The following is a 24613-nucleotide window of genomic DNA, read 5'->3' as shown; positions in this document are numbered from 1 at the left end:
CCCCCCCCCGAAAACGATTGTCAGTCTTCATTTTCATTTCAGCTCTCAAGCCTGTTGAAACAGCAGCATTCCTGTCATTGCAAACGTTATTCAGCCGTGTGAACTGTGACTCATTCTGAAAGATTACACGCATTTCCCTCCCTGGTGTGCACCTATCCTCCTGCTGCTCGCTGTTTGCGGGCTGCCTGCTGCAAGCAGGGGTCAGGGGGGCATGCTGCTGCAGAGCTTGCTTGCCAGCTTGCTTCCAGGCTCATGCTGTGCACAGTGTAGGAGTCCAAGTTTGCTGCAGGCAGGAAGTTTCAGGGTGAGAAAAAAAAAAAATCACAATATCCTTTTCAGTATCCCTTTACAGTAAAAAAACCCCAAACCCAAAATACAAGAAATCTGAAAAATAACCCCTAAAGGAACAATAAACCTCATACAGACCTCCTGGCTCACATTCACTCTAGGCTATGTTTACTTAGTAAAAAAATCAGTTCATGGTATCAGCTCAAGGCAAACGCCATCCGGTCTGGTGGTCCTCTTCAACAATGTTTCTTTTCTAATTTTACCTTCTCTTCCCTGCATTCCTGTCTGGCTATAGAGGGTCCCTGCTGTCACTGTGCTGGCTCTCCTGGTGCCACAGAGCAGTCCTGTCTGGGGGCTCAGTGCCTCACCTCACTGATCTGCCTCCATCCTCTCCGGCTAATTGCTGTTTCCTGCATGTTTTCCAGCGCTTCTTTTAAAATAAAATCCTGTGGGAATCCTGAGTAGGGTTTCTGATTGTGTTTTATTGAATGTCAGCATGAGCCTTTGAGGGAGAAACCCCATCCTGTCCATTATGGAAGCTCAGTTAATTGAGGATGATTAAAGGGAAGCTTGATACTAYCTGCCCAACCGTAGAAGTGAGTTATGGCGCCGGAAGATGAAAAGCCACGAGGAATCAATCTTAATTTAGTACAGCTTAACACTGTGCTTGTATTTTTATCTACTTGAGGGCAAGAGATGACAAGTCTAAACTTCCCAGCGTGACAGCGGGCAGAATTTGGAGAAGGTGGCGCAGATGGGAGCACAGAGCCCCGCTGCTCTGCAAGCACGTGCCTGACAAACCTTTTCTGGCCCACTCTGTGTGGGAAGTGTTTCTGGAAAAGCTGACAGGATCCCCGAGGTTCAGAGCTCAGGGAACTTGCAGGGGATGCAGAAAGCACTCACCAAAGCTACTTCTTGGGCGCTACGAAAATGAGGAGTGGTAGGGCTACAGGCAGCTGCACTTCARTTTTTTCAGGGAAACAAAGAATTCTGGTGTACCTGTCAGGCAAGTGTGGGAGAGGAAGGGGGCTTTTCCCAAAACAAGAAGCTTGTTTTTCTATAAAATCTAGATGTCAATAAAGAAAACAGATTGTTTGAAGGGATTTCCTTTGGTGATTAGTGTTTGCAATCCAAGTCCTTATTGCAGTGGTCAATCAAGCAGAGATACCTGATATATATATAAAATTTGATACCTGGTAGATATTCACTGTTTTGAGATGTTTTGCTAGAGGATTTGGTTACTCAGATCTTGGTTTTCTTCATGCATTACTTGGGTGTCCTGGAATAACTGGGTTCAAACGTATCCTAGGTGAGGAGTACTTTCTGAATTACCTACATCTGCTTTCAAACCTGATCATTATAAATCACAGTTAGATGCTCTTTCACTGTAGTTTAAACCCTGCTTTATTCTAAAATGTTTTTCATGTGCAGACAAGCCCCCAGTAGATTCWTTTTGTTTGAAATTAAATCTCCTTAGTTTATTAGCCCTTGTAATTSATGCTCACGCTGCCTTTAAGGTKTTTTTTGTTTTGCTTTGTTTTACAGACGCTAAGATGGCACATTGAACTGCAACCATGGGCAAGCCCAACCCCTTCCCTCAACTATGAGGCCTCGAGGTTCCTAAAGTACATTAGCACTTCTCAGGTAGGTTTTCTGTTTCAGTCTCCTATTAGAAAACACTTTGTCTGGCGCAGATTTTTCCCTTGAATCTAAGGAATTAACCTCTCACCAAACTTCTGTTGAAGCTGCTTTATTTCTAAAGTTGCTTAACCTAGCGCTGATGGTCAGTGTGAATACAAAAGTCAAAACACAAGTTAGAAAGAATCCATTATTTCCATGCTATTTATTTCCAGCTGGGTTTGTKTCCTGACAGGAGTATGGTATGACTGAAATTCTAGATGTGGTGTTTCTCTCTCTCTGCCCTTTCTCCCTCTCAGATGGAAAAATACAGAGCACTCTGTATCAAGAGAGTGTATTCAACCACTCCATCTCTCAATAATAATATGATAACCAGGCTCATTTTACTTCAAAAGGAGGCATTTGAGGTTCCCAGTAAAATGAGAACGAGGCATCAGACTCTAACTTGGACAAGTTGTTTCAATGATACCAATAGAATCTTGATATTTTCAGGGCAAAAATTATGACCGTGAAAATTAGTTTTATTTACTTTTTAAAATATGGCTTTTCCAAATTCTGAGTGGGTTGATGGATATTTCCAGCATTCAGCATATACGGAAATTGGGCCATCATGTCTTAACAGAGGATCAGTTACACACACAGCATTTGTGCAAGCATTTCCTGTAATAAAAAAAATGGAAAAGGTTCTGGATGCTCACAATTCCAATAGGGCAGCTGCTGTTGGTACCCTGGTCTATCAGCAGTTGACCCTTGAATACAGAGTTAGCAGCATCATTACTCACACTGAAGAACAGCAAGAAGCCCCAGGTGCCAATATCACTGAAATACCATGCACCTATGACATTCTTTGTTAATGCAGTGCTTTCAGTGCTGAGATGAGATTAATTTGAAACACCTTTAGAAAAAGAGGATAGCATAATGTTCGTGTATCCTCCAGCTCGTGGGTACTCTGGCTAAATTCTCAATGAAATGAATCTCTGCTGCCACTCATGCCAACCCTGAGAGGGCAGGAGGCAAGATGATGCATGTGGGGACAGCAAGGGATCTGTGCAGAGCTGCTTGTTTTGCTGTACAGAAGTTTAGACTGCAGCAAACATACTAAGCTTGGAAACATCCTTCATCTCAGTGACATAATAAACAGTGGCAGATGCTGCTAAACTCCACTGGTTGGGTCAAAGCCTACAAGGACATCAATTAACGGAGAGTTTATTGCTTTTGACACACTCAGCGAGAAGTTTCGTTCCCAGAGTAACCGACCCTTTTTTGGGGGAATAAGCATAAGTGGAAACAAAAAATGAGAGGAATCCCTGTTCCTGACCTGGCAGATGTTACAAGATGAATAACTKGTGGGATAACACCGTGACTGGTGTGAGCACTTCTGAAAATGGGATCCTGCTTATGTCGATGAGCATGGGRTGTAATTTTTCTTGTTTGCTGAGCAAGGGTCTACGAATTGCTGTGCCTGAGTTCAGCCCCATGCTATTAGTGTAGAATGGCTCAAACTGCTAGAGCTGGAAGGTCTCATGTCAGCAGGGTCGAGGTGTGGCCAGAAAAAGCTCCTTCAGTGCTGGTATTTGATGATCAGAAGAAGCATCCTTCTTGTGCTGTTGTTTGTGTGACAGGAGTGAGCAGAATGTGAGCTCACAGGATGTAAGCTCAGTGCATCAGTAAATCATAAAACAGACTGATGATGGTGCTAAAGGCAGGTTCAGGGTTTGGATTTGTTGGTTTGTTTTTTTTTTTTTTTTAATTTTTGATAGCAAGAGCTATTAAGTAGCAAGAGCTGTTAAAATTGCTCCAAACTCTGACTGTTGTAATTGCTCATAATGCCATGAGTCAATTAAGTGGCAGCATTGCAGAATCTTAGTTTTCTGTAGAGAGTACATTATTCTTCTGTGTCTTAAATTAGTGCTTCTTATTGCAATGCCATTTATTCCTTGATTGTTATGTGACTGAAGGGAAATGGGTAGTGGGGTGCAGTGCAAATCATTGCTTAAAATTTAGTGAATCCTGAGAACAGCATGAAGAGATACCATATTGGCTTTTATGAATTTTCCATGGGAATTATGAGCCAAGCAGGAGCAGGGAGGAGGTGATGCATTGTGCAGCTCTTTGAATGTGATGGTAATGATCCAGGTAAAGATCTTTCAGAGCATAAGCTTCTTAGAGCATGAGAGTTTTATTTACTTATTATAAGGTACATGGTGGAGAGTGCTTACCACATTGAAGGCTGGGTTCCAGGCTTTATTCTCCCCCCTGTGCAAAATTGTTTCATTTCTGTGGTTCCAGGTGGGACCAGAGCTATGCTTTTTAGTTTGCCTAAGACTGAGAGCTAAGCCTCTGCAGTCTGCTATGRAGGAAGGAAGGAGCAAGATGAGAACTGTCTGTGTAACCTCCTTTTCTCTCTACTACTGTTCTTTCCACCATTTTAGTTGCTGCCTTTCTGTTCCTTTTTTGGGTGATCTCAAGCACACTCRTTCAGTAGCTCCCMTTCCTGCAGCTGGGGGTGGTATTGGACCCAAAGARCAACTTTTCATCATGATGGCTCAGYYGGCTTCCTGCAGCTCTTCTCAGTCTTTGGTCTCTTATCTGCATGTCAGGAACCTGTGCCTGCAACACCTGAGCTTGATGGCTGGGCTGTATGGTTTGAAAAGCCCTTCAAGAGCAATCTGTGGGTGTTGATGCTGCTGCAGAGCAGCACAGCCTTTCCTGGACAGAAGTAGCCACAGTTTTGGTGCTTCCTTCTGCTTTCCCTTGCCTCCTTATCACTGCCACAGTGACAGCCGTGCAAATTGCACCGCTCTCCATCGAGAGCTGTTCTCCAACTCCTGTGCTCTGGAAAGGGTGCAGTGYTCTCAGCTCCATGCCTGCCTGTTCCAGAGTGGGTCTGGAGGAAGAGGATGGTGCAGAATGTTTTGGCCTGGGTGTGAAATGCTGGCCTGAGCGCTGGATGGGCAGGCAGAGCTGGTGCTTCGGGCAGGGTGTCACTCACCGGGCCGTGGCTTTGCTGGCTCAGYCACTGCAGGGTTGGCTGTTCCAGGCTGCTGCTCAGCTGCTGGCAAAGGTGACTTCACCCCTCAGTTAAGTGACGTTTGACATGTCCAGGTTTCTGATGAATCCAGTGCGTTTTCAGTCTTTGCTCTCTTGGTGYGTCCAAGGGTTTTGACTTCCAGTGCTCCTCCCTGCAGGGTCTCTCTCTCGTCTTTTGCAGGGTTCTGATCCTGGCTTTAGCCTCTAGATGTCTAAGCCAGCACAGTGCAGACACACATGCTATGATTCCTCTGTTTAGTTAAGCACTTGCTTAAATCCCTTTGTTGTTGGAGAGGGCATGTGTTGGGGTAGTGATTAAATCCCTTCTGGAGCTGAGATCCAGGACACTCTGGGTGAGGTACACATTGCAGAGGCTCTGCAACTTGTAATTGATTTTAACTTTATTCAGGATGCAGAATCCACTCTAAGGTCTGAAAAGAAAAAAAAAATAAATATGTGAATGCTGGAACATCTTTTCCATGTGGAAAAATGAATCTGGGTATAGTACTAATGGTTAATTATTTGCTTTTCAAACTGCATTGCTCTCTGGGGAATTACATAAGCCTTAAGTTTYACCAAGCAGAACAGACAAACAAGGGAAAAAAATCATTAAATCTTTGTAGCCATGTATCAGATTGACAGTAAGACTTAAATTAAACCAAGGAACATACTTTTTTTTTTCCACTTTTCCCCCAGAAGGCAAATTAACAAAATAAAACTCGTATCTTAGGATGAAATATCCTTTGATTTCAACAGATTTCATGTGAACACATGAACCTGAACAGCTTGAAAGGGTACTCTGAAACCACAAAAAAGCCCTGGTCAATCTGTCTTGATGARAGGTTTAGCCTCATCCATCGAATCAGAAGCAAGCAATGCCGTCTCTATTCACTTGGGTAAGTACTCTCTTTARAAGAATGAAATTGTTTCATGACAAGGATTTCAAAACCCCTAAAATTACAGCACAGGCTGCAACAAGGTTATCTTCTAAAATACAAACTTTGTTCAGGTGTGTTTATCATGTGTTGATGTGCTTCTGTAAACTTTGAGGAAAAAAAAACTTTCTCCATGAGGGTCTTTATTTTCCTTTGCCTCTCTAATATTGGTATAAAACAAATTCCTTAAGGGTGAGTTGTGAGTCGTAGCTCACAGGGAGGAAGATGAAAATCAARGAGGTAAACTGAGAAGCCTACAGCATCTTCCTTGAGCAGAGATGACTTGCCAGGAATAATTGCCAGGTATTTCAGCAGCATTACTTATAAAACTTCATTAACAACCTCTAGGACAAAATAGTGAATTTCCATATGAGAGTGTGTTTGCTCAGCACTTCAGGGGTGACATGTGCCGAAGTGATGGTAATAAAGGCAGCTTGGCTTTACTTTGTAATATTTGCAGTGTTTATGATATTCACAGCACCTGAGAGTGACATTTTCACTCTTCACAGAACAAGTGCTTTCACAGGTAGCAAAACCACACACACAGCCTGTTTCCCTGCTAATAAAGCATTCTGCTCCTCGGGAGGATGAGGGTGGTCAGTCCTCAGAGTGCATCAGGCCATCAGGACACAGCTGCATCGGGAGAAGAGTCACTGGGATCTGGAGCTCCTTTCACACAGATCACCCCATAGAGCTGCCTAATTAAACTGTACTTGCTGTCCTGGGAGCCAGCTTTAGGTTGGAGGTGTATTGGAAGGCTTAATCTCCCTTGAGCCTGTGCAGTTAATTTATTTTGCTGCTGTGGGTTTACAAAGGGTGGATAGCAAGGGACCGTGCCTGGGTGGCATTTCTCAGCCATTAGTATGTGGCAGATAACACCTGCAGCTGGCATGGAGTGGAGGCAGGATGCCCTGTGGTCAAAGAGAGTGGTTTTGGTTAATTTGGATGGGTTTATATTTTGACTGAGTTTATTTGAGCTGTAAAGACCAATATTCTCAGAGAGGGAGATGCTCCCAGGTTTTGTTCAGCAGCCTTTCTCTGTGACAGAGCAAGAACGTGCCCCTTAGAGACAAATCACATACATGGGAGAGAGGATTTTTCCTGACTACTGTTGCTTCTTATTTTCTGATTGTTCTTTGCACTGTATTTCAAATTATAGTCACCTGTCATTAATTCAAGATATACGTTGACTTGATATTTTTCTTCTCAGCTTTTCCTGTTCCTATAAAAGTTAAGGGAGATGCTGTGTTACTCCATGCTCAGTTCCAGACTTTATCTGTTTTTCTGTAGTACTGAGTTACTGCCTGAGGGCCCTTCTAGCAGTCAGCAGGGAGAGCAGGCACATTCAGGAGGAAAAACAGCTCAGCTAAATAGCATTCTGGAACTAGGTATAGCTTTCCTTTGATTATAGAGGAAGTCTGGGATAATGTGGCTGCTGATTTTAGAAGTCTTGGCAAAATACTCACAGTTCAGTGGAATTAACCTGGACCTTGCCCTTCAAGCTGCATGATCGTTAATATTAGACCCAAGCTCCTGTGTTAATGTCCTTTTCCCCTRTTGTTAAGGATCAAGAGTGGGCTGAGAATGGTATTTTTGTTGAATTGTCCAGCAGGCACAGCACAGACCTGATTTCATCCATGCTAGGAAGCACAGATCAGTCACACTGACCTGCTGACCAGCCCAGAGATATTTTGATAATGGTTTTGAACAAAACTGAGCTGTTGTACATATATCAGTGCTTTACGTGTGGTGCTGTTCTGTGTCCAGGAAGCATGCGTGCCTGATTTCCTGTAGTGGTGGAACAGTAGAGCTTAGCAGAGATTGAMATTGATGTCAGCTCTCCCATCAATCATCAGATGCACACGTGCAGTATGTAACCAGCCAGGATGCATCACATGAAACAGCTAAAAAAATAAAAAGGGGAATACTTGAGGTTACGTAGAAGCAGTCTTCAAYTCACCAGTTTATTCTTGCAACCTTTGGAGCTTGTTACTGTGTAATTCTTCCTTTCAGACTCACTTCCTTTAGTTTATGACAGACAGAAAAGTAATTTTGTTCTGAGTAGGGCAAAAATCCCCTTTAAACATTTTTGTTATCTCATATGCTTCATAAAGAGCAAATGGGGAGCAGCTGCTTCYGATGAAGAGCATTCTCTGTGGAGAGGATGGATGGAGGACAAATGTGAAAGTTCAGTGGGAGTGTTATTGGGAATCCTGAATTAAATCCAYGTATCATTAAAACTGGAATAAAACATGCTGCTTAGGCTTTGCCTCCTTGRATGCTGTAGAAGAGGTTACTTGTGAATGGGAGGGAGCAGTGTCTGGAACATCTGGGGATCTTTTTAGATTAGTATTAGTTGCTCCCACTACTGGGAGGCAGCAATGTTTTTGCTTGGGGGACAGGATTTCCCAGTGTGATACATAATTGCAATATGCATTAGTGAGCTCTAGTTATTAGTGCTAAATCTGCTTAGATTAAGCTAAGTCAGTTACAAACACCACAGGCAGGCACTCAAGCTGGGATAACATAAATGAATAGGATTTCAGAAACTTACCAGCAGAGGTTTAAAGAGCCTTGCTGCAATACAGTACAAATGCTATTTCAGGTGCATCCAAAAGCGTAGGAGCTTTAGGATCCAGGCAGGGGGTCCTTCTTCTTTTCCTGAGCTGCAGAGCTCGGTTATCCTTCTTTGAAGGGGAAGGGGAGGAGGGGGRACAGAGAAAAGGAACGCTGGACCTCAAGTTGCATGTGTTTATAGCTCTGTCCTGTGCTCTCTGTGGGAGCTGGAGTACCTGCAGTTTTCAGGCTGGATCAGCTACAGGTGTCCACTCGAGCCGGAGCAGACAAAGCAGCTTTTGTGCACTGCGCGCTCGCTGAGCTCCCGGGGGATGCAGGGGCCGGTGCGATGCTCCATTCAGCGCAAGCTGCAGCCCAGTGTCTATTCTGAGTGCCAGGCTCTGTGCACCGTGACCCTCCGTGAACCCTGGGAGCAGGGGACAGCCAAGGGACAGCCAAGGGACAGCTCCCCGCTGCGCTGCGCTCGGTGCCGGGTCAGCGTGGCTGCCCTGCTGCCGGGGGGAGCAGAGCCCTGCCCTGCGCTCGCACCGAGCGGGGGACACGGCCCCGCAGGAGCTGCTCCTGCTGCTGGGAAAGCCCACCGCCACCCCACCAGGGCATTGCTCCGGAACACAGCTCCCTTCTCCTTTGCAGGGAAAATAGGCCAGTTTCTCTGGCATTTTTTATTTTGCTGTGGACGGGAGCGGCAGCTGCTCTCTCCTGCTCTCTCTTCTGTGACCTCCACACCTTTCCTTTAAAACCCCTTTTTAAGTAACACATCTTTCTTTAAGCAACTAAATATTTCTTAGGAGACCTAATTTATCTTTTTTCATGCTGCATTATCTCTTTGCATGATCTCATRTGAGCCAGGCATTTTTCAAACCAGTTCCTTTGGAGACGACCKTATTTTCTCTCCTATATATTTCTTATTGGCTAGATCTCTCTTCAGGTATGAATTTGAGCTGTTAACTAGGGTATCAGAGACATAACATCCCYGTCTTTACCCTCATCTGTATTTTTTTTCTGTTTTCCACCACTGTGAACCTCCCTGTGAACCTCAGTCCACATGAGCAGCAATCTGTTTGGAGGCAGCCTGAGGTTTGTCTCCACCAAAAGCATCTGTCCCTCTGTGTTGTACCAGCTGGTACAGTTTGAAGTGTGTCACGAACATGTGTGGCCATTGGTCACTGGTGGGCTCATCACTAATGCTGTAACTGCCCCCAAAAATTCCCAGGCTGTTCTTTTTTAGCCAGCTTCTCATTCCTAAGGGGTTACGCTGGTCTTTGTTCGTCACTGTCCATTCTTTAGAAAGCCACATCCAAACAYGTCGATTCACTTAGCTAACTTCTGAACTTTTTTTCCTAATGTGTATTGAAAGCATTAAAAGAAAACTCCTCTCTTTTCCTCCCACACAGGAATCCATTGAATTGAGGTTGTTCTTAAAAGCACTCTAGGCTATTTTTGCACACCCTGTGTCCTCCTGTTTTCCCAGGAAAGGGAAAATGGTTAAGGACAAGACCACCTCCTAGGATATTGTTACAGTSTGCTTAGCCAGTATTACAGCGTCATGCCACATTGATGACTTCCAAAACGTGTGCTCTTCCACACATKGTTTCTTGAGTTGAATTCCTTTTARCTTACCAGTATGTCATCYGTGTAGAGCATTTAGTGCTGGCCTCATGTTGAACCATAGTGCATGATGTGATTTATAATGTGTCACATTWTACATTGATGCCTGATGATTTTTGCTTTTCCTTTTACRCTTCTCTACCCTCTATGCATMCACCTATASYCCTTAGCCYRCAYGCTTGTAATTCCTGAAGCTTGATATTCCAGCTTAGTTTAGGAGTTCTGCTGGGCAKAGAGACCAAACATCCTGAGGAAGGAGTCAGTGTGCCCTGTGCTATCTTAAACCCGAGGCTCCAGCCTTGGGTGAAGCCTTCTGTCCAGAACATCTTGTATAAACTGGGCTCTGGCCTCATATGGGGAGAGATTCATTAGAATAGGGGGACATTACTGCATTTGTTAAGTTTCTTAATTGGGGAATTCTAGATAGATATGCTAATTCCTGAAACCTATAAAACTTGTACCCGTGCTGTACACGGGTGTGCATTCTGCCATCAAGTTGTGTACCTGGGATCCCAAATACCGAGGTAAAACCCTTTTCATCTCCTTAACCATGTCTGTGTCATTATTAAAARCTGGCCTTTCAAGGCAACAACATGTTGATGCAAATAGCCTGAATTATTTCAGACCCACACCGTTGCTGAGGATAACTGCAGTGTGGTGTAGCTCTGATTGCATYGGAGAGCACTGCCCTGCAATGGCCTGTGCACAACAGATAAATGCTGTGCTGTTAGTACAGAGTGAAAAATATCAGTTGTGCAATGGTTTGAAGGGCTGAATTAAAAAATTTTGATTCTCTTCTCAGTGCTACATGTGTATACATTGAATAGCTAWTTTTTTATAAGTTTAATGTTTAGCACGTGATTTGAATCACATTTGGAACAAGCTTGGAAGAGTAGGAATGAAGAGAACATCCTATTTCACAGAGCAGGGAAGGTCTGTGGTTCAGATGTGTGATTGCAATGGTAAATACCAGATTTTTTTTAGTTTTAGTGCACTCTGTGTGAACCATTGGGCTGTAGGAGGTGGGAATATGGCACATATTGTAAAATACATCTTGCAGAGGCAGGGACTGAGACAATACTGCTGTACAGTGGGGCTATTAACTTTTCTTCTTCTTTGGGATCTCACCAAAGTAGCAGAAGTCTTTCTCTTAAGTTTCTATAACARCCCTGCTACTGTTGTAAAGTGCTTCTTTTTAAATATGCTTTTTAAAATCTGTGTCTTCCTGTCCACAGAAAGAGGCATTTGGTTCTTGTGTCTTATCCATATATTGSTCATTGTGGGTCCTGTTTGTAACAGGTGACGGACATGGTGTGAAATATGCCAGATTTTTACAAAGCAGTGTTGTTCAAATCTTAAATGTATTTTCTCTTCTGCTTATGTCTTGATTATTGGAAGTTTGTGCGGCAGGGACAAAGGAAAGTATTGTAAACTTGTAAGAAAAAAAGTAAATTGAAAATAGAGAAATATATATAAACATAAAATATGAATAATGACCGCACAAAGATTCCAATATTTAATTTACTTGCATATAAATTTTGTCAACTTCTGAGTCAAGAAAAAGCTCTTTGGGAAAGTTATCAGCCTGGCTAAAAGTGGTTTAGTTTTTACCTTGGACGGAGCTATTCATTCTAATCACGTTGCATTGAGCTTGAATTTTCTGGTGACATGAGTTCATCCTTGTCCTACTCACTAATAGTTCTTTTTTGTTGCATTAATAGTTACACTTTTTTTATTATTTTCTTTTTTTTCCGTAGGCTAGGCAACGATGACAACCAGTTTGAGGTCAGCATGGCCAACAGTGGGTGTGAGGTTCATCGCTTCGACCCCAGCATCAAGGCAGCACACGTTCAGGAGGGGAGGCACCTCTGGTACCATCGCCTCTCCATTGACTGGAGGGACCCCAACCCAGCCATTGCTGCTCACAAACTGCACAGCAACACAAAGAAGCTGGGCACAGTATTGAATGAATTTGGACACCAGAAGGTAAGGAAGGACTTGGGTGTCAGGTTCTGACTGCAGGATTAGGTGTTGGGAAAGCTCCAGAACTCCCTTCTTGCTGTCTAAGGAGACTTTCCTAGATTTTCTTCTGATAATGGGTTTTTCTGCAGCACTACCTGTAAGGCATTTCTTGTAGGGGTGCCTTTTCTGTCTTATATCAAATACTTTCTTCCTCCTTCTCCTCACCTCCTTTCCCCTTGARCTAGCTGGTGACATTGGGTGCTAGCACATTTAGTCCTGTGGAAGTTCTGGTCTTTGCCTGAGTATGAACACTAAACTACTCACACAGACAAGTTTAGAAAGAGGAAAAAAGAAATATTTGCAAAAATAATTAGAAGAGAAGAGGTAATGGATGGTTTGTTTATATTTTCAAGGTCGCTGGTCCTAATTACAGTCCTCAAAAACAAAAACATCCTGTTTTGAAATTGGCAGCAATYTGTGGGGTGTTTTTTTAGCATTTCCCAGTTTGTTTTTAAGGAACTACAAAGACATCAGGAATCTTCAAGTCTCAAATGAAWGTTGCCTTAATACATTTTAGGAAGTTCCTTAGGTTGCTTTTAAGAGTTTTTTTCTTCAGAGGGTATACAAACATGAATTCAAATGCTAACGTACTTCATTGCCTGCAGCTAGTTCTGCTTGTCTTTGTTTTTTAAGAAACAGGCAGCGTGGGCTAAGGATGAGCTCTTCTGTAAGATTCACAAAGGAAGCGGTGCAATGTTTGTTTGGTTTGTTATTTAAAAATGCAAAATGTCCTTTTCAGTTCACTTTTTACTTTTTGTTCAGCTCTACTGATTGGAACATTTTGAAGATAAGAGGAGAAAAAAAGAAGCCTTTTCCTTCTTCTTAGTCATATTGTAACTGTACAAGGCTGTGYATTAGTGAAACATCTGGGGAGACAGAGAGATGGCTTTTCTTTGATGTGTGCCTTGCATTGTTTTGATTTTAGAAGAATTAGTCACACAGCAAAAGATTAATGGCCCAATCAAAAAACAAGTATACAAGCCTTGTGATACGCCAGATCTCTGAGGTCAGTCCCAGGCTGTCATGGCAATAAAGAGTAGTTGTAAGACATTGTGTGAACAAGAAGGATGTGGGGGTGAATTCTGAGTGTGTAACTTTCTGGTCAGAAAGTGTGTAACTTTGACATGAAAAGAGTGGGCTGGATGGCAGCCATGGAATATAAAGCACACGTTACACATGGAACCAGGCTCTCCTCTAGCTGGATATGCATGACATGGGATTTGGTTGAGTGTTTTTTTGCATTATAGACAATGTACATGTTCTCTTGCTCTGGTAGCACTTGGGGAGCTTCCCTGTGCAAAGCCTTGACTCGATGAAGTCGGGAGCTGATTTTCTCCCAGTCAGGATAAAGGTGTTACACACTCTGCAACTTTCTGGTGGTTTATATCTTTGAAATAGCTGAAAGGGCTGACTGTCCTCACATTATTCTGCTTAGATTTTCTTTAAGTTAGAAGGGAGGCAGCGTGAGAAGTTGTGTAGAGACACCATTCTTCTGGTGAATGTCAGTGGAATGTTCCCTTGACTGAATAAATAAGTTAATTCAAAACAGTTTCACAGAATATTTTCCAAAGCACTTTTTTTGAATTAGAAAATTAAAACATGCTCTTGGTCCCATTTTTAATTTGAAAAACCCTTCCGCCTACCCTCAGTGTTGTTCCGTTCCCACTTCAAGGCARGAATTCCAGGCAGCTGCAGTTGAAGTTCATGCCTTATTTTATCCCTGCTTTTATTCTTTAAGATTTGGGACTTGATCCAAGACCCTGCAAGTGACTGAAACTATTTCCACTGATGTTAGAAAATCAGGCTGATGAAGACAGCACAGACAAGACCTCCTGGAGTTCTTGCTGCTGTAGTCTTGAAAACAAAACTTGCAGTTTGGGGTTTTTGTGTGCAAGAGAATCAAAGCACTTGGATGGGCTCGTTTACACCCTGACCCAGGTGAGAGCACACCTGCTATTCTGCAGACAATAGGGGGACCTCATCCAATGAAACCCATCCCAATATTTGGGCAAGAAATACAAACACTTTTTGGTGTCAGAATGGATGTGAGAAAAGATTAAAAGAACTTGATCCTTCTAACTGGCTATATGGCATAACCATCCTCAGTTCTCTGAGGAGTGTAAATAGCCTGGAGGCAGTGGGCTTATCTAGTACCACATTAGGATGTGGCTGACAAAGAAAACACATAGTCAGAATATTTCTGGGACCTCTTAGAGTATGAAATCTCTTTAGCCCTGGAATAATCTCCAGAGGATGTAATGGGAGTCTTATTTCCTGGTATACAGATCTAAACTGAAAATGTACGAGTGTATCTTCTGAGCAGAGCAGTGTTTTATCAGCCACAGAAAAGGATAAAGATGTAAAAATTGATCTTGCTCACTTTYCCTTCCCATCCCCCCTCACCCTCAATTTCTTTGCTGAACATGCACACTCTGTAGTGCACTCTCAATGAACACTGCGGGGGAAAAAGCAGGAAGCCACTGGGGGCCCATGATTCTCTTCCTTATGGCAGTGAATTTCAACTTTATGAAAGCTTTCACTTTCCTATTCTTCCTGTTCTCTACTGACTGGGGTGAGGATGCTGCAGTGCTRGGGTTTCCCATGGATTAGTGATAGGTGGATAGGGAGGGAAAGACCATATTGAAATGGGAGCTCCCTCTCCCCACTCTAGTATTCACTCCTCTTCAAAAAATCCTAACCCTTAACCAGAAATTCATACCAAGCTACTGCATGTRTTCTGTATTCCAAAGATTGTGCTGTGAAGTACAATTAAAAACCTTCTACAGAAAGGCCCCGAGCAGCAGAAACAAGCAAGAGTTCATTCTGTCCCCAATGTGCATGTGTGGTCACACATGCAAACTCTTATTTCGGGAGCAGTTCTCCTCCCTCTGGAGCTCTGTAGGACAAGTCTCTTGTCATGCCCTCTGTAAGAGTTATGAGCACGCATTCCTTGGCAGTATGGCTCAGCAGTGGATGAAATTGTTTCTTGTAAAACAAATTAATCTGGAAAGGAGAGTCTGAGAATGCAAAGTAAAASCTTAATTTAATCAGGTAGTGCTCGTAGCTGTCACTTTCTGGGGACAGCAGAGCTGCATTCAACTCCTGCCATTCATGTTGCTGGAAACAAATTGTGTAAGAGACCAAACTGTGTCATTTATCGTTATGAAAATAAATGCAAAGCAATCTTTACATCCTGATTTTGATTTGAAGGCTTTAATTTACACCCTCTCCTCATAAGGATTTTTTTTCTGTAACAACTTGGTTAATTTTGCTTCATCTTGTTGAATAGGCTTCAATTTAGGATTTCGAAAGGAAAAATCTCCTTCCCTTCACCTGTTATTTATTACTCAACACAACTTCCAAACACTACACCCTGAAGTCATTTTGATTAACATCATCTCCTCCTAGGCAAGTAATTTATCACTTGCTCTTCTCCTCAAGTAGATACTATAGAATTTATTTCATGCTGCACTTTCAGTTTTGTGAAGACTGGTGTGAAAGGACAAGTATTAAAGAAAAGATTTACCATTTTTACTTAAAATCAGCTCTGTTGGTAGTACACAAAAAGATATAAAATAATAGTCCCGGGAAAATGTATAACAGCTCAGTTGTGCATGGAGATTTTATTAACAAAACAAAATATAAACTCTTCAGGCTGGGAAATGTCCATGTTCAAGTTTTGTAGCAATTACCTCCATGTAATTACTCTTTACTATGCTTACCTTAGGGCTGTAAGGGCCARCATAGGCTTTTGAATTCTTGACCCTGCCCAGACAAAAAAAATTGGCTTTGGTTATCCCTTCCAAGGGCAGACTCAGGTATTCCCCAGGGAGCCTGGGGGTTACCTGGGTGTGAGTTGTATTCACTGAGGGGCTACTGTGTCCTGGTTCTGTGTGTGGGTGCCACCAGTGTTGGCACACTCAGCTCAGCTGTCATCCTCTCTCACAGGAAGAACCTCAGTATCAGCGGATGAGCAGCTGCAGGCTGGTCCTGATGTGGAATGCTGAGCTCACCATGAGGAGCCAGGAGTTCATAAGCCCAGGAGCTCTTGTAGGGACATGAGTCCTTGTCACTGCTGCTGCTGCAGCYGAGGAACAGCCCCCATGACCTTGCTGGAGCGAGAGGCACGAGTTCAGATCTGCTCTGCTGCTTGTGGCTTAGTGTCGGAAAGAACAAATGAATCATTTCATCATAAATCCTAAAGTAAATCTTTGGAATTCTGTCTTGAAAGGGCTTATTTTTTTCTTTGCTTTTTATGCTTATTTGGGGCTTTTCCAAAATCTCAATTCTATAAGGAAAAAAACCCACCCTTCATCTGATTTTTAGCCTCATTATTTTCACATCCATTTTTTCTTGTGCAATCAGTGGTCTTTAGGCTTAAGTGGCCCTTTTTCTGCAGCTGTTATTTACCAGAGCTGTGAAGAACAGCTTTTGCTTTTGCAGGGTTATCATACTGGCCCTTCTGAGATTTCTCCAACGTGAGAGATCCTGTATTTCCTGTAACATCTTATTTGTGTTGTGCTGCCCCTCCTGCAGCTGGGGCATCAGCAATCAGTGCTATTCAGAAGCCCTAATGGTGTCTCTGCTAAGGCTCAGGCTGGGACTGCCTTCTTCCTGGAAATGCCCTGGCTGTCCTTCCCTGGAAATGCCTGCACTGTTACTGCTTGTTATCTTGTTTGCTTTTTTGTGACTCATCAGACTGTCTCCTTGTTATGTCACTTTCTGAACGGCACAGTAGAAAGAGTTTTGTTCCAGAGCACTGATTTTTTTTAATGTGAAAATGGCTGGTCGTGACCTATTTGCAGAAGGAGTAACTCTGCACAGTAARGTCCCATTTTAGTACTGGACCCTTTTGCACCAGGCAGAAGCAATGCCATAGCATTTAGAGCTTATACTCTAAATAAATGACCTGCCACGGTATGGAGGAGCCTGAAACTCACATCCATTAACTTAAATTCCTACATTTGAGATAGCTGTCGAGGTCTTTCTGAACTCCAGCTAAACTGTCAAGGTGCAGTTTGTCACATTCAAAGGCAGATGCTGCTGCAGTTTGAGCATTAACTGGTGCCACATGTGAACATTTTGTTTGGGGGTCCAAGAGATAGCAAATCTTAATCCCCTTGCTGAAAAGAGGCAATTAAACTGGTACAGATGTTTCCAGATGCAGTTGGAATTGCTGCCTTCAGTAGCCTTATAATAGTTGCCCCTGAGTAAACTACAAGTTCTTGGCATGTGGTGTTTCTTTCCTGGATGTGTGTATTTTTTAATTTCAGGGATAATGAAATCAAGGTGGTGATAGCTCTGTATTTGCTTAGTCAGCTGGGGCTGCTGCTGCCTGAAGTATTTTAATTGTAAGTAGATTGAAGAGTTTGGCTACAAGAAGAGTTTGACAACCTCAYGTTTCTGGAAGCAAAGATCTTTGGATAGAGATTTACTGCTCACCACTTCTTGCTCTCGGTGTTGTGTGCACAAACTGCCTCATGCACTTTCCTTTGCAGGGTTTTCTCTTGGTCCTTCACATCTCCSTTCGCCTCATTTAAATTCCTTCCAGCAAGAGCACTTCTCAAGACATTGTTAAGAATATTGGTATTTCTAGAGAGCGACCTGAAGGTGCTGTTTAGTATGCAATTGTCAGGCATGGAGGAAAGATCTTTTTAATGATACCATTGGCTGARTATGGTGCAATCCATAGCCTTTTCTTCCCCTAGGAAAAGGCCTAGTGCAATGCCTGAATTGTAATGAAAGAGTTGAAGTATTGCACTGTTCAAGCAGAACTTATTCAGGTCATCTTTCAAAAAAAAAAAAAAAAAGGAGCATTTTCAAAGCATGATATTGTCTGCCAAAATTTAGGAAGGAAGGGAAATTCTTTTTAGGATTTTCTTTTCTTTTTTTTATTGCCTTTGTTGTGGTTGTTAAGACCCTTCAGAAAAAAAAATCAGGTAATAAAAATATGCTTTTCCCCAGCTTTGCTAGAGGGCTGTGCAAGCTGTTTCACCTTCCTATGTGACTATTTCCTTGTCAAAAAACTGTAATAGGAGGACCATGGTACTTGCTGCAGATGCTGTGCTGCTGCTGTCAGAAACCAATCAGTCCTGGTTCCCTCCTGCCAAGCCTGGAGCTGGGTAGGAGCCCCGAGAAACTGCCCTGGCTCATGGGGTGGTACCTGATGCAGGACACCTGCTGAATTTTTTCTAAAAAAATGTACTTTTTTTCTCCCCACATTTGTCATGGTTTGCAAATTATTGTCATTGGAATTGGCCATATCTTGTTTGAATACTTTCATCTTAGTGTCTGTATTCTTTCTGGTCTCACTTTTGATCTGACAGTAGTTCAAAGTGTCCCTCCATTTTCAAAAACTTGAAATCCAGAAGCCAAAGGCTTAGCAGCTCTTCCTGTCGCTCCTGAAYGCCTGTTCCAGATGAAATCTGAGTTGTGGAAACATTTTGTGGTGTTTTTGTTCATGTTTTCAGCAGCTTTCTGCCTGTCATGGCTGCAAGCAAAGAGCAGGGTGGATGAACAGTGAAGCAGAAGAGAGGCAGGCTGRCCCCTTTGAGCAGAAATGAGTGAAACAAATAGATCCCCATGGAGGGGTGTAGTCTCAAAGGACTTTATTGCTCTGGCAAGAGCAGATGGGAACCAAGTCCTCCATCAGATTTAACTGGAGCTGCAGATTCTCATCCTGAAAGAGATGTTCTTTAAGGTGTGGTGGTCATTTTTTGAAGATGGGTCTCTGATCCCTTTCTTCAATTACCTACTGTGCGTGAAGGCTGCTGTGGGCTCTGTGTTAATAAACCATAGAAGGTCTTGCAGCCAAATTGCTGATTACTCTGACTGACTATTTATTTTTTATTTTTTATTTTATTTTAGCCCTCTGTCCCTTGCACTACACACACACACTTGCAGGTCTCGCTCCTCAGGGCTTTGGAATCAATTGCTGCTTCACCATTTTCCTTTTATTGCAARCCTCCTGTGCTGATGGCCCCCTTGTCCCCCTGCAATGTCCTTGTCCTGTTGCTGCTGGCTTTCACCTTTAGCAAAACCAGGATAATGTGGCTTTATGCAAACACGGAGCTGTGTCCCACCATYCCCACTTGATGCTGGGGCAGCACAGATTGAAAATGTTTGTTCCCCACTAATAAAGGGACTTGAGGGTCTAGCCCACACTATTTATCCTTTTGAGTAAATATCCGTTCCCACAGGCATCCAGCAGCGCCTGGCAGAGAAGATCAAAGAACAGAAATGAAAGGGTTTCCCCCCTTTGTGGGGGGAGTGGGCAGGGGGCAGCAGGACATCTCCTGCAAGATTAGATGGCTGAATGCGCGTTTTGCGAAGCAACAGAGCGGYTGTGCTTCCAGCTTGGCTGCTGGAGGAATAAATGCAGTATTTGAAATGTCTGCTTGCAGCATGGGCAGTGGCAAGCAGAGCTTTTGCAGCTGATCAGGCTGTTAAATTATGTAAGTCAGGGTTTCTGCAGATCCCTTGCAGGATTTTTCCGACTTGGGCAATCTAGAAATTGGATTGAAGGATCAGGTGAGGGGACTGGGTTGTTTTAATCATTAAGTGTACAACAGGAGAGCCATGCAAACTGGAAAAGGTAACAGGATACAAATGGGAGCTGGGGCACAGTGTTTCTGAGCAGAGGTGTGCACTTGTGAGCTGCTGCCACTCGAAGCAGGTGAGGAAGTCACTGTTTTATGTCCTCATGGTGATTCTTCCCCATTTCCTCTGAGGAAGCACTGAGCCTTCAGCTAGTGGTGAGGCTCCTCTTGCCTGCTCTGGAGAGTGGTCTCAGTTTCAAGAAATGGGGAAYAAAGATCTGTGATGCTCAATGTTTTTATGGTGGAGAGTCTTCTCCCTCAGCCATGTYTGTGTGCAGTGTGTGCCTGCTCCATGCAGAGGGGTCATTGTACAGGTGCCTTGGTCGTGCTGGGTACCAAGCTAGACAAGTTGCCTGGATTTAAGGTCGTAATGTTGTACAGCTAGCTAAACCCATCAAACCTGTCTGAAAATCAGTTCAGGCTTGGGGACCTGTATTATTTATGACCCGATGATTAACAAGTGAGCTGCTGTCTCTGGCTGATCCAGTGCCCAGCATGAGTTAAGAAGGGAAAGATGTCAAGAACTGCACCCATGACAAAGAACGATGTTTGTGGTGACAGAAGGCCACAGGTGAAAACCTGTGACCTCCTGACCAAATGCAGCTGGGAGAAAGGATTTCATGCCATGCTGATCTTGTAAATCAGGTGGTAGTTTTTTGTCCAGAGATTATTTTGTTCGTTGGTAAAGTGTCATGGAAAGGAGCTTTCTGCCTTTCAGCTAAAAGGCCTCTTCTCTGCCTGTCCAGTGGAGTAAGAGGCATTGCTTAACTGGTCCAGGAGGGCATATGTGTATCTTTTATTCTGTAATGGGTCCTCAGAAATTGCWTCCAGATGGAGAAAGTATATGGGAAATGTCTCAGCTTCAGAGACCAAGGGAAGAGATGGRGAGTTAAAGTGCCAGGTTGCCCCAGACCTGGGCTCTGAGGCTGTGGGAAGGAGATGCCTGGGGTGCCTGCATGGCYCTTTCTGGGAACAGTTCACCCTAGGAGAGCAGGGGCAAAGTGCTCATGGTTCTCCTGAGCACACAGCTGAGATTGATGCCTYCTGCATGTACTGGGTGGGCTTTCTKGATGGGTGCATTTGYCTGGGGACATTTCTGCATCTGGCAAGCTGTTGCTGTACTGGAAGTTGTCTGTGGGAAAGCTAAATAAGTTTTTTAATATGATTTTGAAACCTTTTCTCTGATTGAAGTGGTAAACATAAAATTATTTAATATCCTGCTCCTGCTGTGGGCTGTCCTTTCATGGAAGCACATCAGCAGAATTGGGAGAAAAGACTCTCATTTGCAAGGCTGTGGAGAATCAGTGTGAAAGCAGAGGAGCGAAGTTTGGCTGCAGTCACTGCAGGTTTCCTGTCTCAGTGATGTGTTTATCGTATGAGGAACTTCAACTGGATAGTTGCCCTCTACTGTAAAAAGAGACCAAAGACGCTGTAAGCCCCCAACTGCACAAATCAGCTTTGTGACTTTGATGGCTTAAGCAGATTCTTGAAGATGTGCCCGATCTGCCACAGTGGGAGTGAATAATCTCAAATGGCACATTTGTCCCAGGGTCAATTTGGAGCTGGCTGCACAGACCACCGCAGAGAGGTGTGAACGTGAGCAGGAAGGAAGGGAAGTAATTTGACAGGGAAGTGCTGCTGTTCGGAGCTGTACATCACTGATGAGTGGTGATTGACTTGTCTCTTGTTTCAGTATCCCTGCTGCTCTGGCCAGGMCCACAGCAGTCCTGGGCTCCCCAGGGATGGCTCAGAGAGGGGCAGGATGTTTCCCCCTCCCACCCATGGCAGGGAGCATGGGAAGAGACAGGCACAAGCTGCTGGGAGGGTAATTTGCTGTTAGGCTGTGTGGCATCCTGTCTGCCATCAATTACAGCCTGCACTCTGAATAACAGGGARTGAAAGGGACTTTGCATCCAAGCCATCTCCTGCTGGTGAGGACAGGCTGTGGATGCATTTTGAGAGAAAAGATAATGAGGAAAGTATCCCACTGAAAATCTGAGTATGGGAAAATGGTAAGAGGGGAGTTACATTTAAAAAAAACACACCCAAGAACCTGTTGTTACCTGGAAAGACAGGTGCTATCAAAATGTGAACTAAACAGCCTTTTCTATAGTTTTGTCTTCTGAGAATAGAGAATTGTACTCAAKTGGAGAGGGGAAATACTGATGCACAAGCCAGTAGAGGTTTTCTTGCTGTRCAGCTGATGTCGAAATGGTAACCTGGTATCAGGGAGCCAGAGCAGAGGAATATTTTTCCCAGGCTCAAACTGTGAGAGCAGCCCTGTGGTTCAGGAGGCTGGGGTGGTTCTGAGCTCTGTCCCTGTGCCTAAAACTGCAGCCAGCTCTCCTCTTCCTTCTCCCAGCTTACACTGCAGATCTGCTCCCACAGAGCTGGAGCGATCCCCTGTACCTGACCTGCACAGTRTTTACTGTTTCTGCCTTTCCTGGCTTCCACTTCCACATGCTGAGCTCATGCTGGAAGTAATACAGCTAAATTGCTTCCTCCAGCTACTCACTCTCAATTGACTCTTCTCCATGGGGAGCTTTAAATGATGCCCACGGGGCAGCACAGAGCCTGAAATCCCCGTTAACCCTGGTATTTCAAAAGCGATCAAGGTGAACAGAGCTCAGATCCCTACTTYAGGAAATAATGCACACTTGCAACAAGCCATTACCCTAAAAAGAAGAAATGAGCCTTCATACGGTATGTGTTGACCTTCATTAGGTAAAACACAATTTTTTCAGCTGTTTTATATGCTTGGTTGTGCATGAGCATGGCCCCGTTTTTTTCTCCAAGTACAAGTGGTACAATGCTGCAGCGCTTTTTCAAGGGAGCTAAACTGTTCAAAAATCCACATTTTTTTACTTTTCTGTGATAACCTAGTTAGTTCATGGAGGATAAGAGGATTTGTTGAAGATAAGAGGAACCAGCCTTTGTGAGTGCTTGAAACTCACTGCCATACTTTACCTCCAGGCGCTGTAGATCTTTGCCCTCCAGGATTTATTCCCAGCGGCAGACTCCAGCTGTGCTCCCGGGTGAATTAGAGCTCTGAATTTATAGATTTGTCCACTAATCCTTTCACTGGCACTTTGGATCAAGGCAACTGGAAGGTGGTAGTGCATTTCTTATCAGTAGTAGCRCTGCTTATCACTGATGGTAAATATCCCCTGAGCTGTCTAATGGTCACAAAACTTGCATTTGGTGTTAGCAGGGTGCTTGTAATTTGCTCAGATACTCTGAAACAGAGCTGTTAGGCCATTCATTTTAGGCTACCTGTGGCATAAAATGGAGACTCTGGGCAGAGAGGGACACCTTGCCTGGAAGGCAGTCACAAAAGTGGGTAGAGACAGGAATCTTCCTCCCTCTGGGTTTCTGAGCGGTGCAGGGCACTAAGAGTAACAAAAAAAACCTCTGGTCTGTGCATGCAGCCCCACTAGCCTGTGGTTTCTTTTCTGGTCATTTCATTGAGTGTTTAAGCTGTTATTGTGGTAACTCATTTCCTCCTACTGGAACATAGGTTAGCAGCTACTTTTCAGATCAGTTTTGCAAATAGAGCAGGGAGCATGCAGAGTGCCTGCTGAGCAGCCAGAGCAGCAGCTAGCATCACCAGAGAAAAACAAACAAACCTGGAGGACGACTGGAAACATTACCATGGGAAAAAAGATGTCCTACTGTTGCCATAATGTAAAATCATGGGAAAACAAAACCAAATGCCTAGGAACATTTTGTCCCCTATCCATCCACCCCCCCAAAAAAATGTTTTGAGTAATTTGTCTGCTTTCAAAGTTATACAAGTCTGACAGAGATAAAAATCTGTGGTTTCTCCAGTGTGGCAGTGCGGTCCTGTGGCAATTGCACCCATGTGGAACCGGCTGCCTGCAAGACTGCAGGTAGAGAAGTGAGCTGGCATTTGCAAAATAAATAACCTATTTAAATGTATGAAGGAAAACAAGTGAGCTCACCCACCATGCAGTTCTCAGCTGAAATGTCATGAGCTGCATCATTTGCATTCAGCCTCCCCTTGAACCCAAAGGAGCGCTGTGTTCAGCCGCTTCCCTGACCCGCGGACGGACAGACTGACAGGCTCTTTGTTGGGAAATACCAGAGCTAAGGTTGTCTGTGCAACCTTCCGTTCTGCTCCCCATGCGGACACACCACAATATGGGCTTTAATTCCATAATCCCTCGGTCATTTTCCACTGGCCCCCTGCCTCCTACAGTGTGAAGGAGGCACAATGCCCCCTTAATGAGCAGACAAGCAGTGGCTTGGCTTATTATGGTTTGGTCTGTGACCATGGGCCTCATTCAAGTCCCACTCTCCAAGCCCWGCTCTGAAAATGCTGTGTTTTGTTTTCAGCTGTTTTGCAGCTTTTTCCACTCWAATCTCACAGCCCTTCACGTGCTCAAACCCTGCACTCTGCAGAGGGTGTTCCATGGTTAATACCCTCCTTTTACAGATGGAGACCAGAATGGGCAAGTGTCCTRCAGATTCCTGCCTTGCCCTGCCCGTCCATAGCACTGGGGCACAGTCCCTGAGGAAGGCTGATGTGGCTGTGAGCTCAGCCCCTGAGCCCCTGGTGTCTGCAGCCATCCATCCAGAGAACGAGGGAAGGTAGCTGTGGCCACTCCTCGCCACGGCCCTGTGGTTTCTCTGCTGTGGCCCATGCAAAGCACAGTTCTGGTTGTACTGGGGATGTGCTCACAGCACAAGCCCTGCACTGTGCCCAGGGCAGAGGGGTCTGTGAATCCCACCATGGTGTGACACCAGCCAGGTGCCCGGGGATGGTGCAGCTTTGGAAAATGCTTGCCTTGGCAATGCTTTTACATTACCTGCCCAAATTTCTCTCCTATACCCACACAGGTGCTTTTTTTGATACTGCCACATGGTTAGGGTAGACTGCCAGAGAGAATCTGGGGG

At 44.1% G+C, this 24613-nt stretch overlaps 1 protein-coding gene across 1 annotated transcript in view; it reads left to right on the top strand.

Annotated features, from left to right (window-relative positions):
* The window catches only part of METTL24 (methyltransferase like 24), a 44100-nt gene that overhangs the window by 17164 nt on the left and 2323 nt on the right, over positions 1-24613 (top strand). Inside the window, exons 2-4 of the mRNA XM_057390171.1 lie at positions 1834-1932; positions 5713-5852; positions 11834-12062. Of these exons, the coding sequence (XP_057246154.1) occupies positions 1834-1932; positions 5713-5852; positions 11834-12062 (468 nt within the window). The remainder of the gene's footprint in view (positions 1-1833; positions 1933-5712; positions 5853-11833; positions 12063-24613) is intronic.

This window comes from Malurus melanocephalus, unplaced genomic scaffold (genome assembly GCF_030028575.1).
Source record: "Malurus melanocephalus ecotype Western Australia unplaced genomic scaffold, MMel_1.1 scaffold_23, whole genome shotgun sequence".
Taxonomy (NCBI): domain Eukaryota; kingdom Metazoa; phylum Chordata; class Aves; order Passeriformes; family Maluridae; genus Malurus; species Malurus melanocephalus.
Note: the sequence above shows the minus strand (reverse complement) of the source record. Positions and strands in the feature narration are given on the sequence as shown.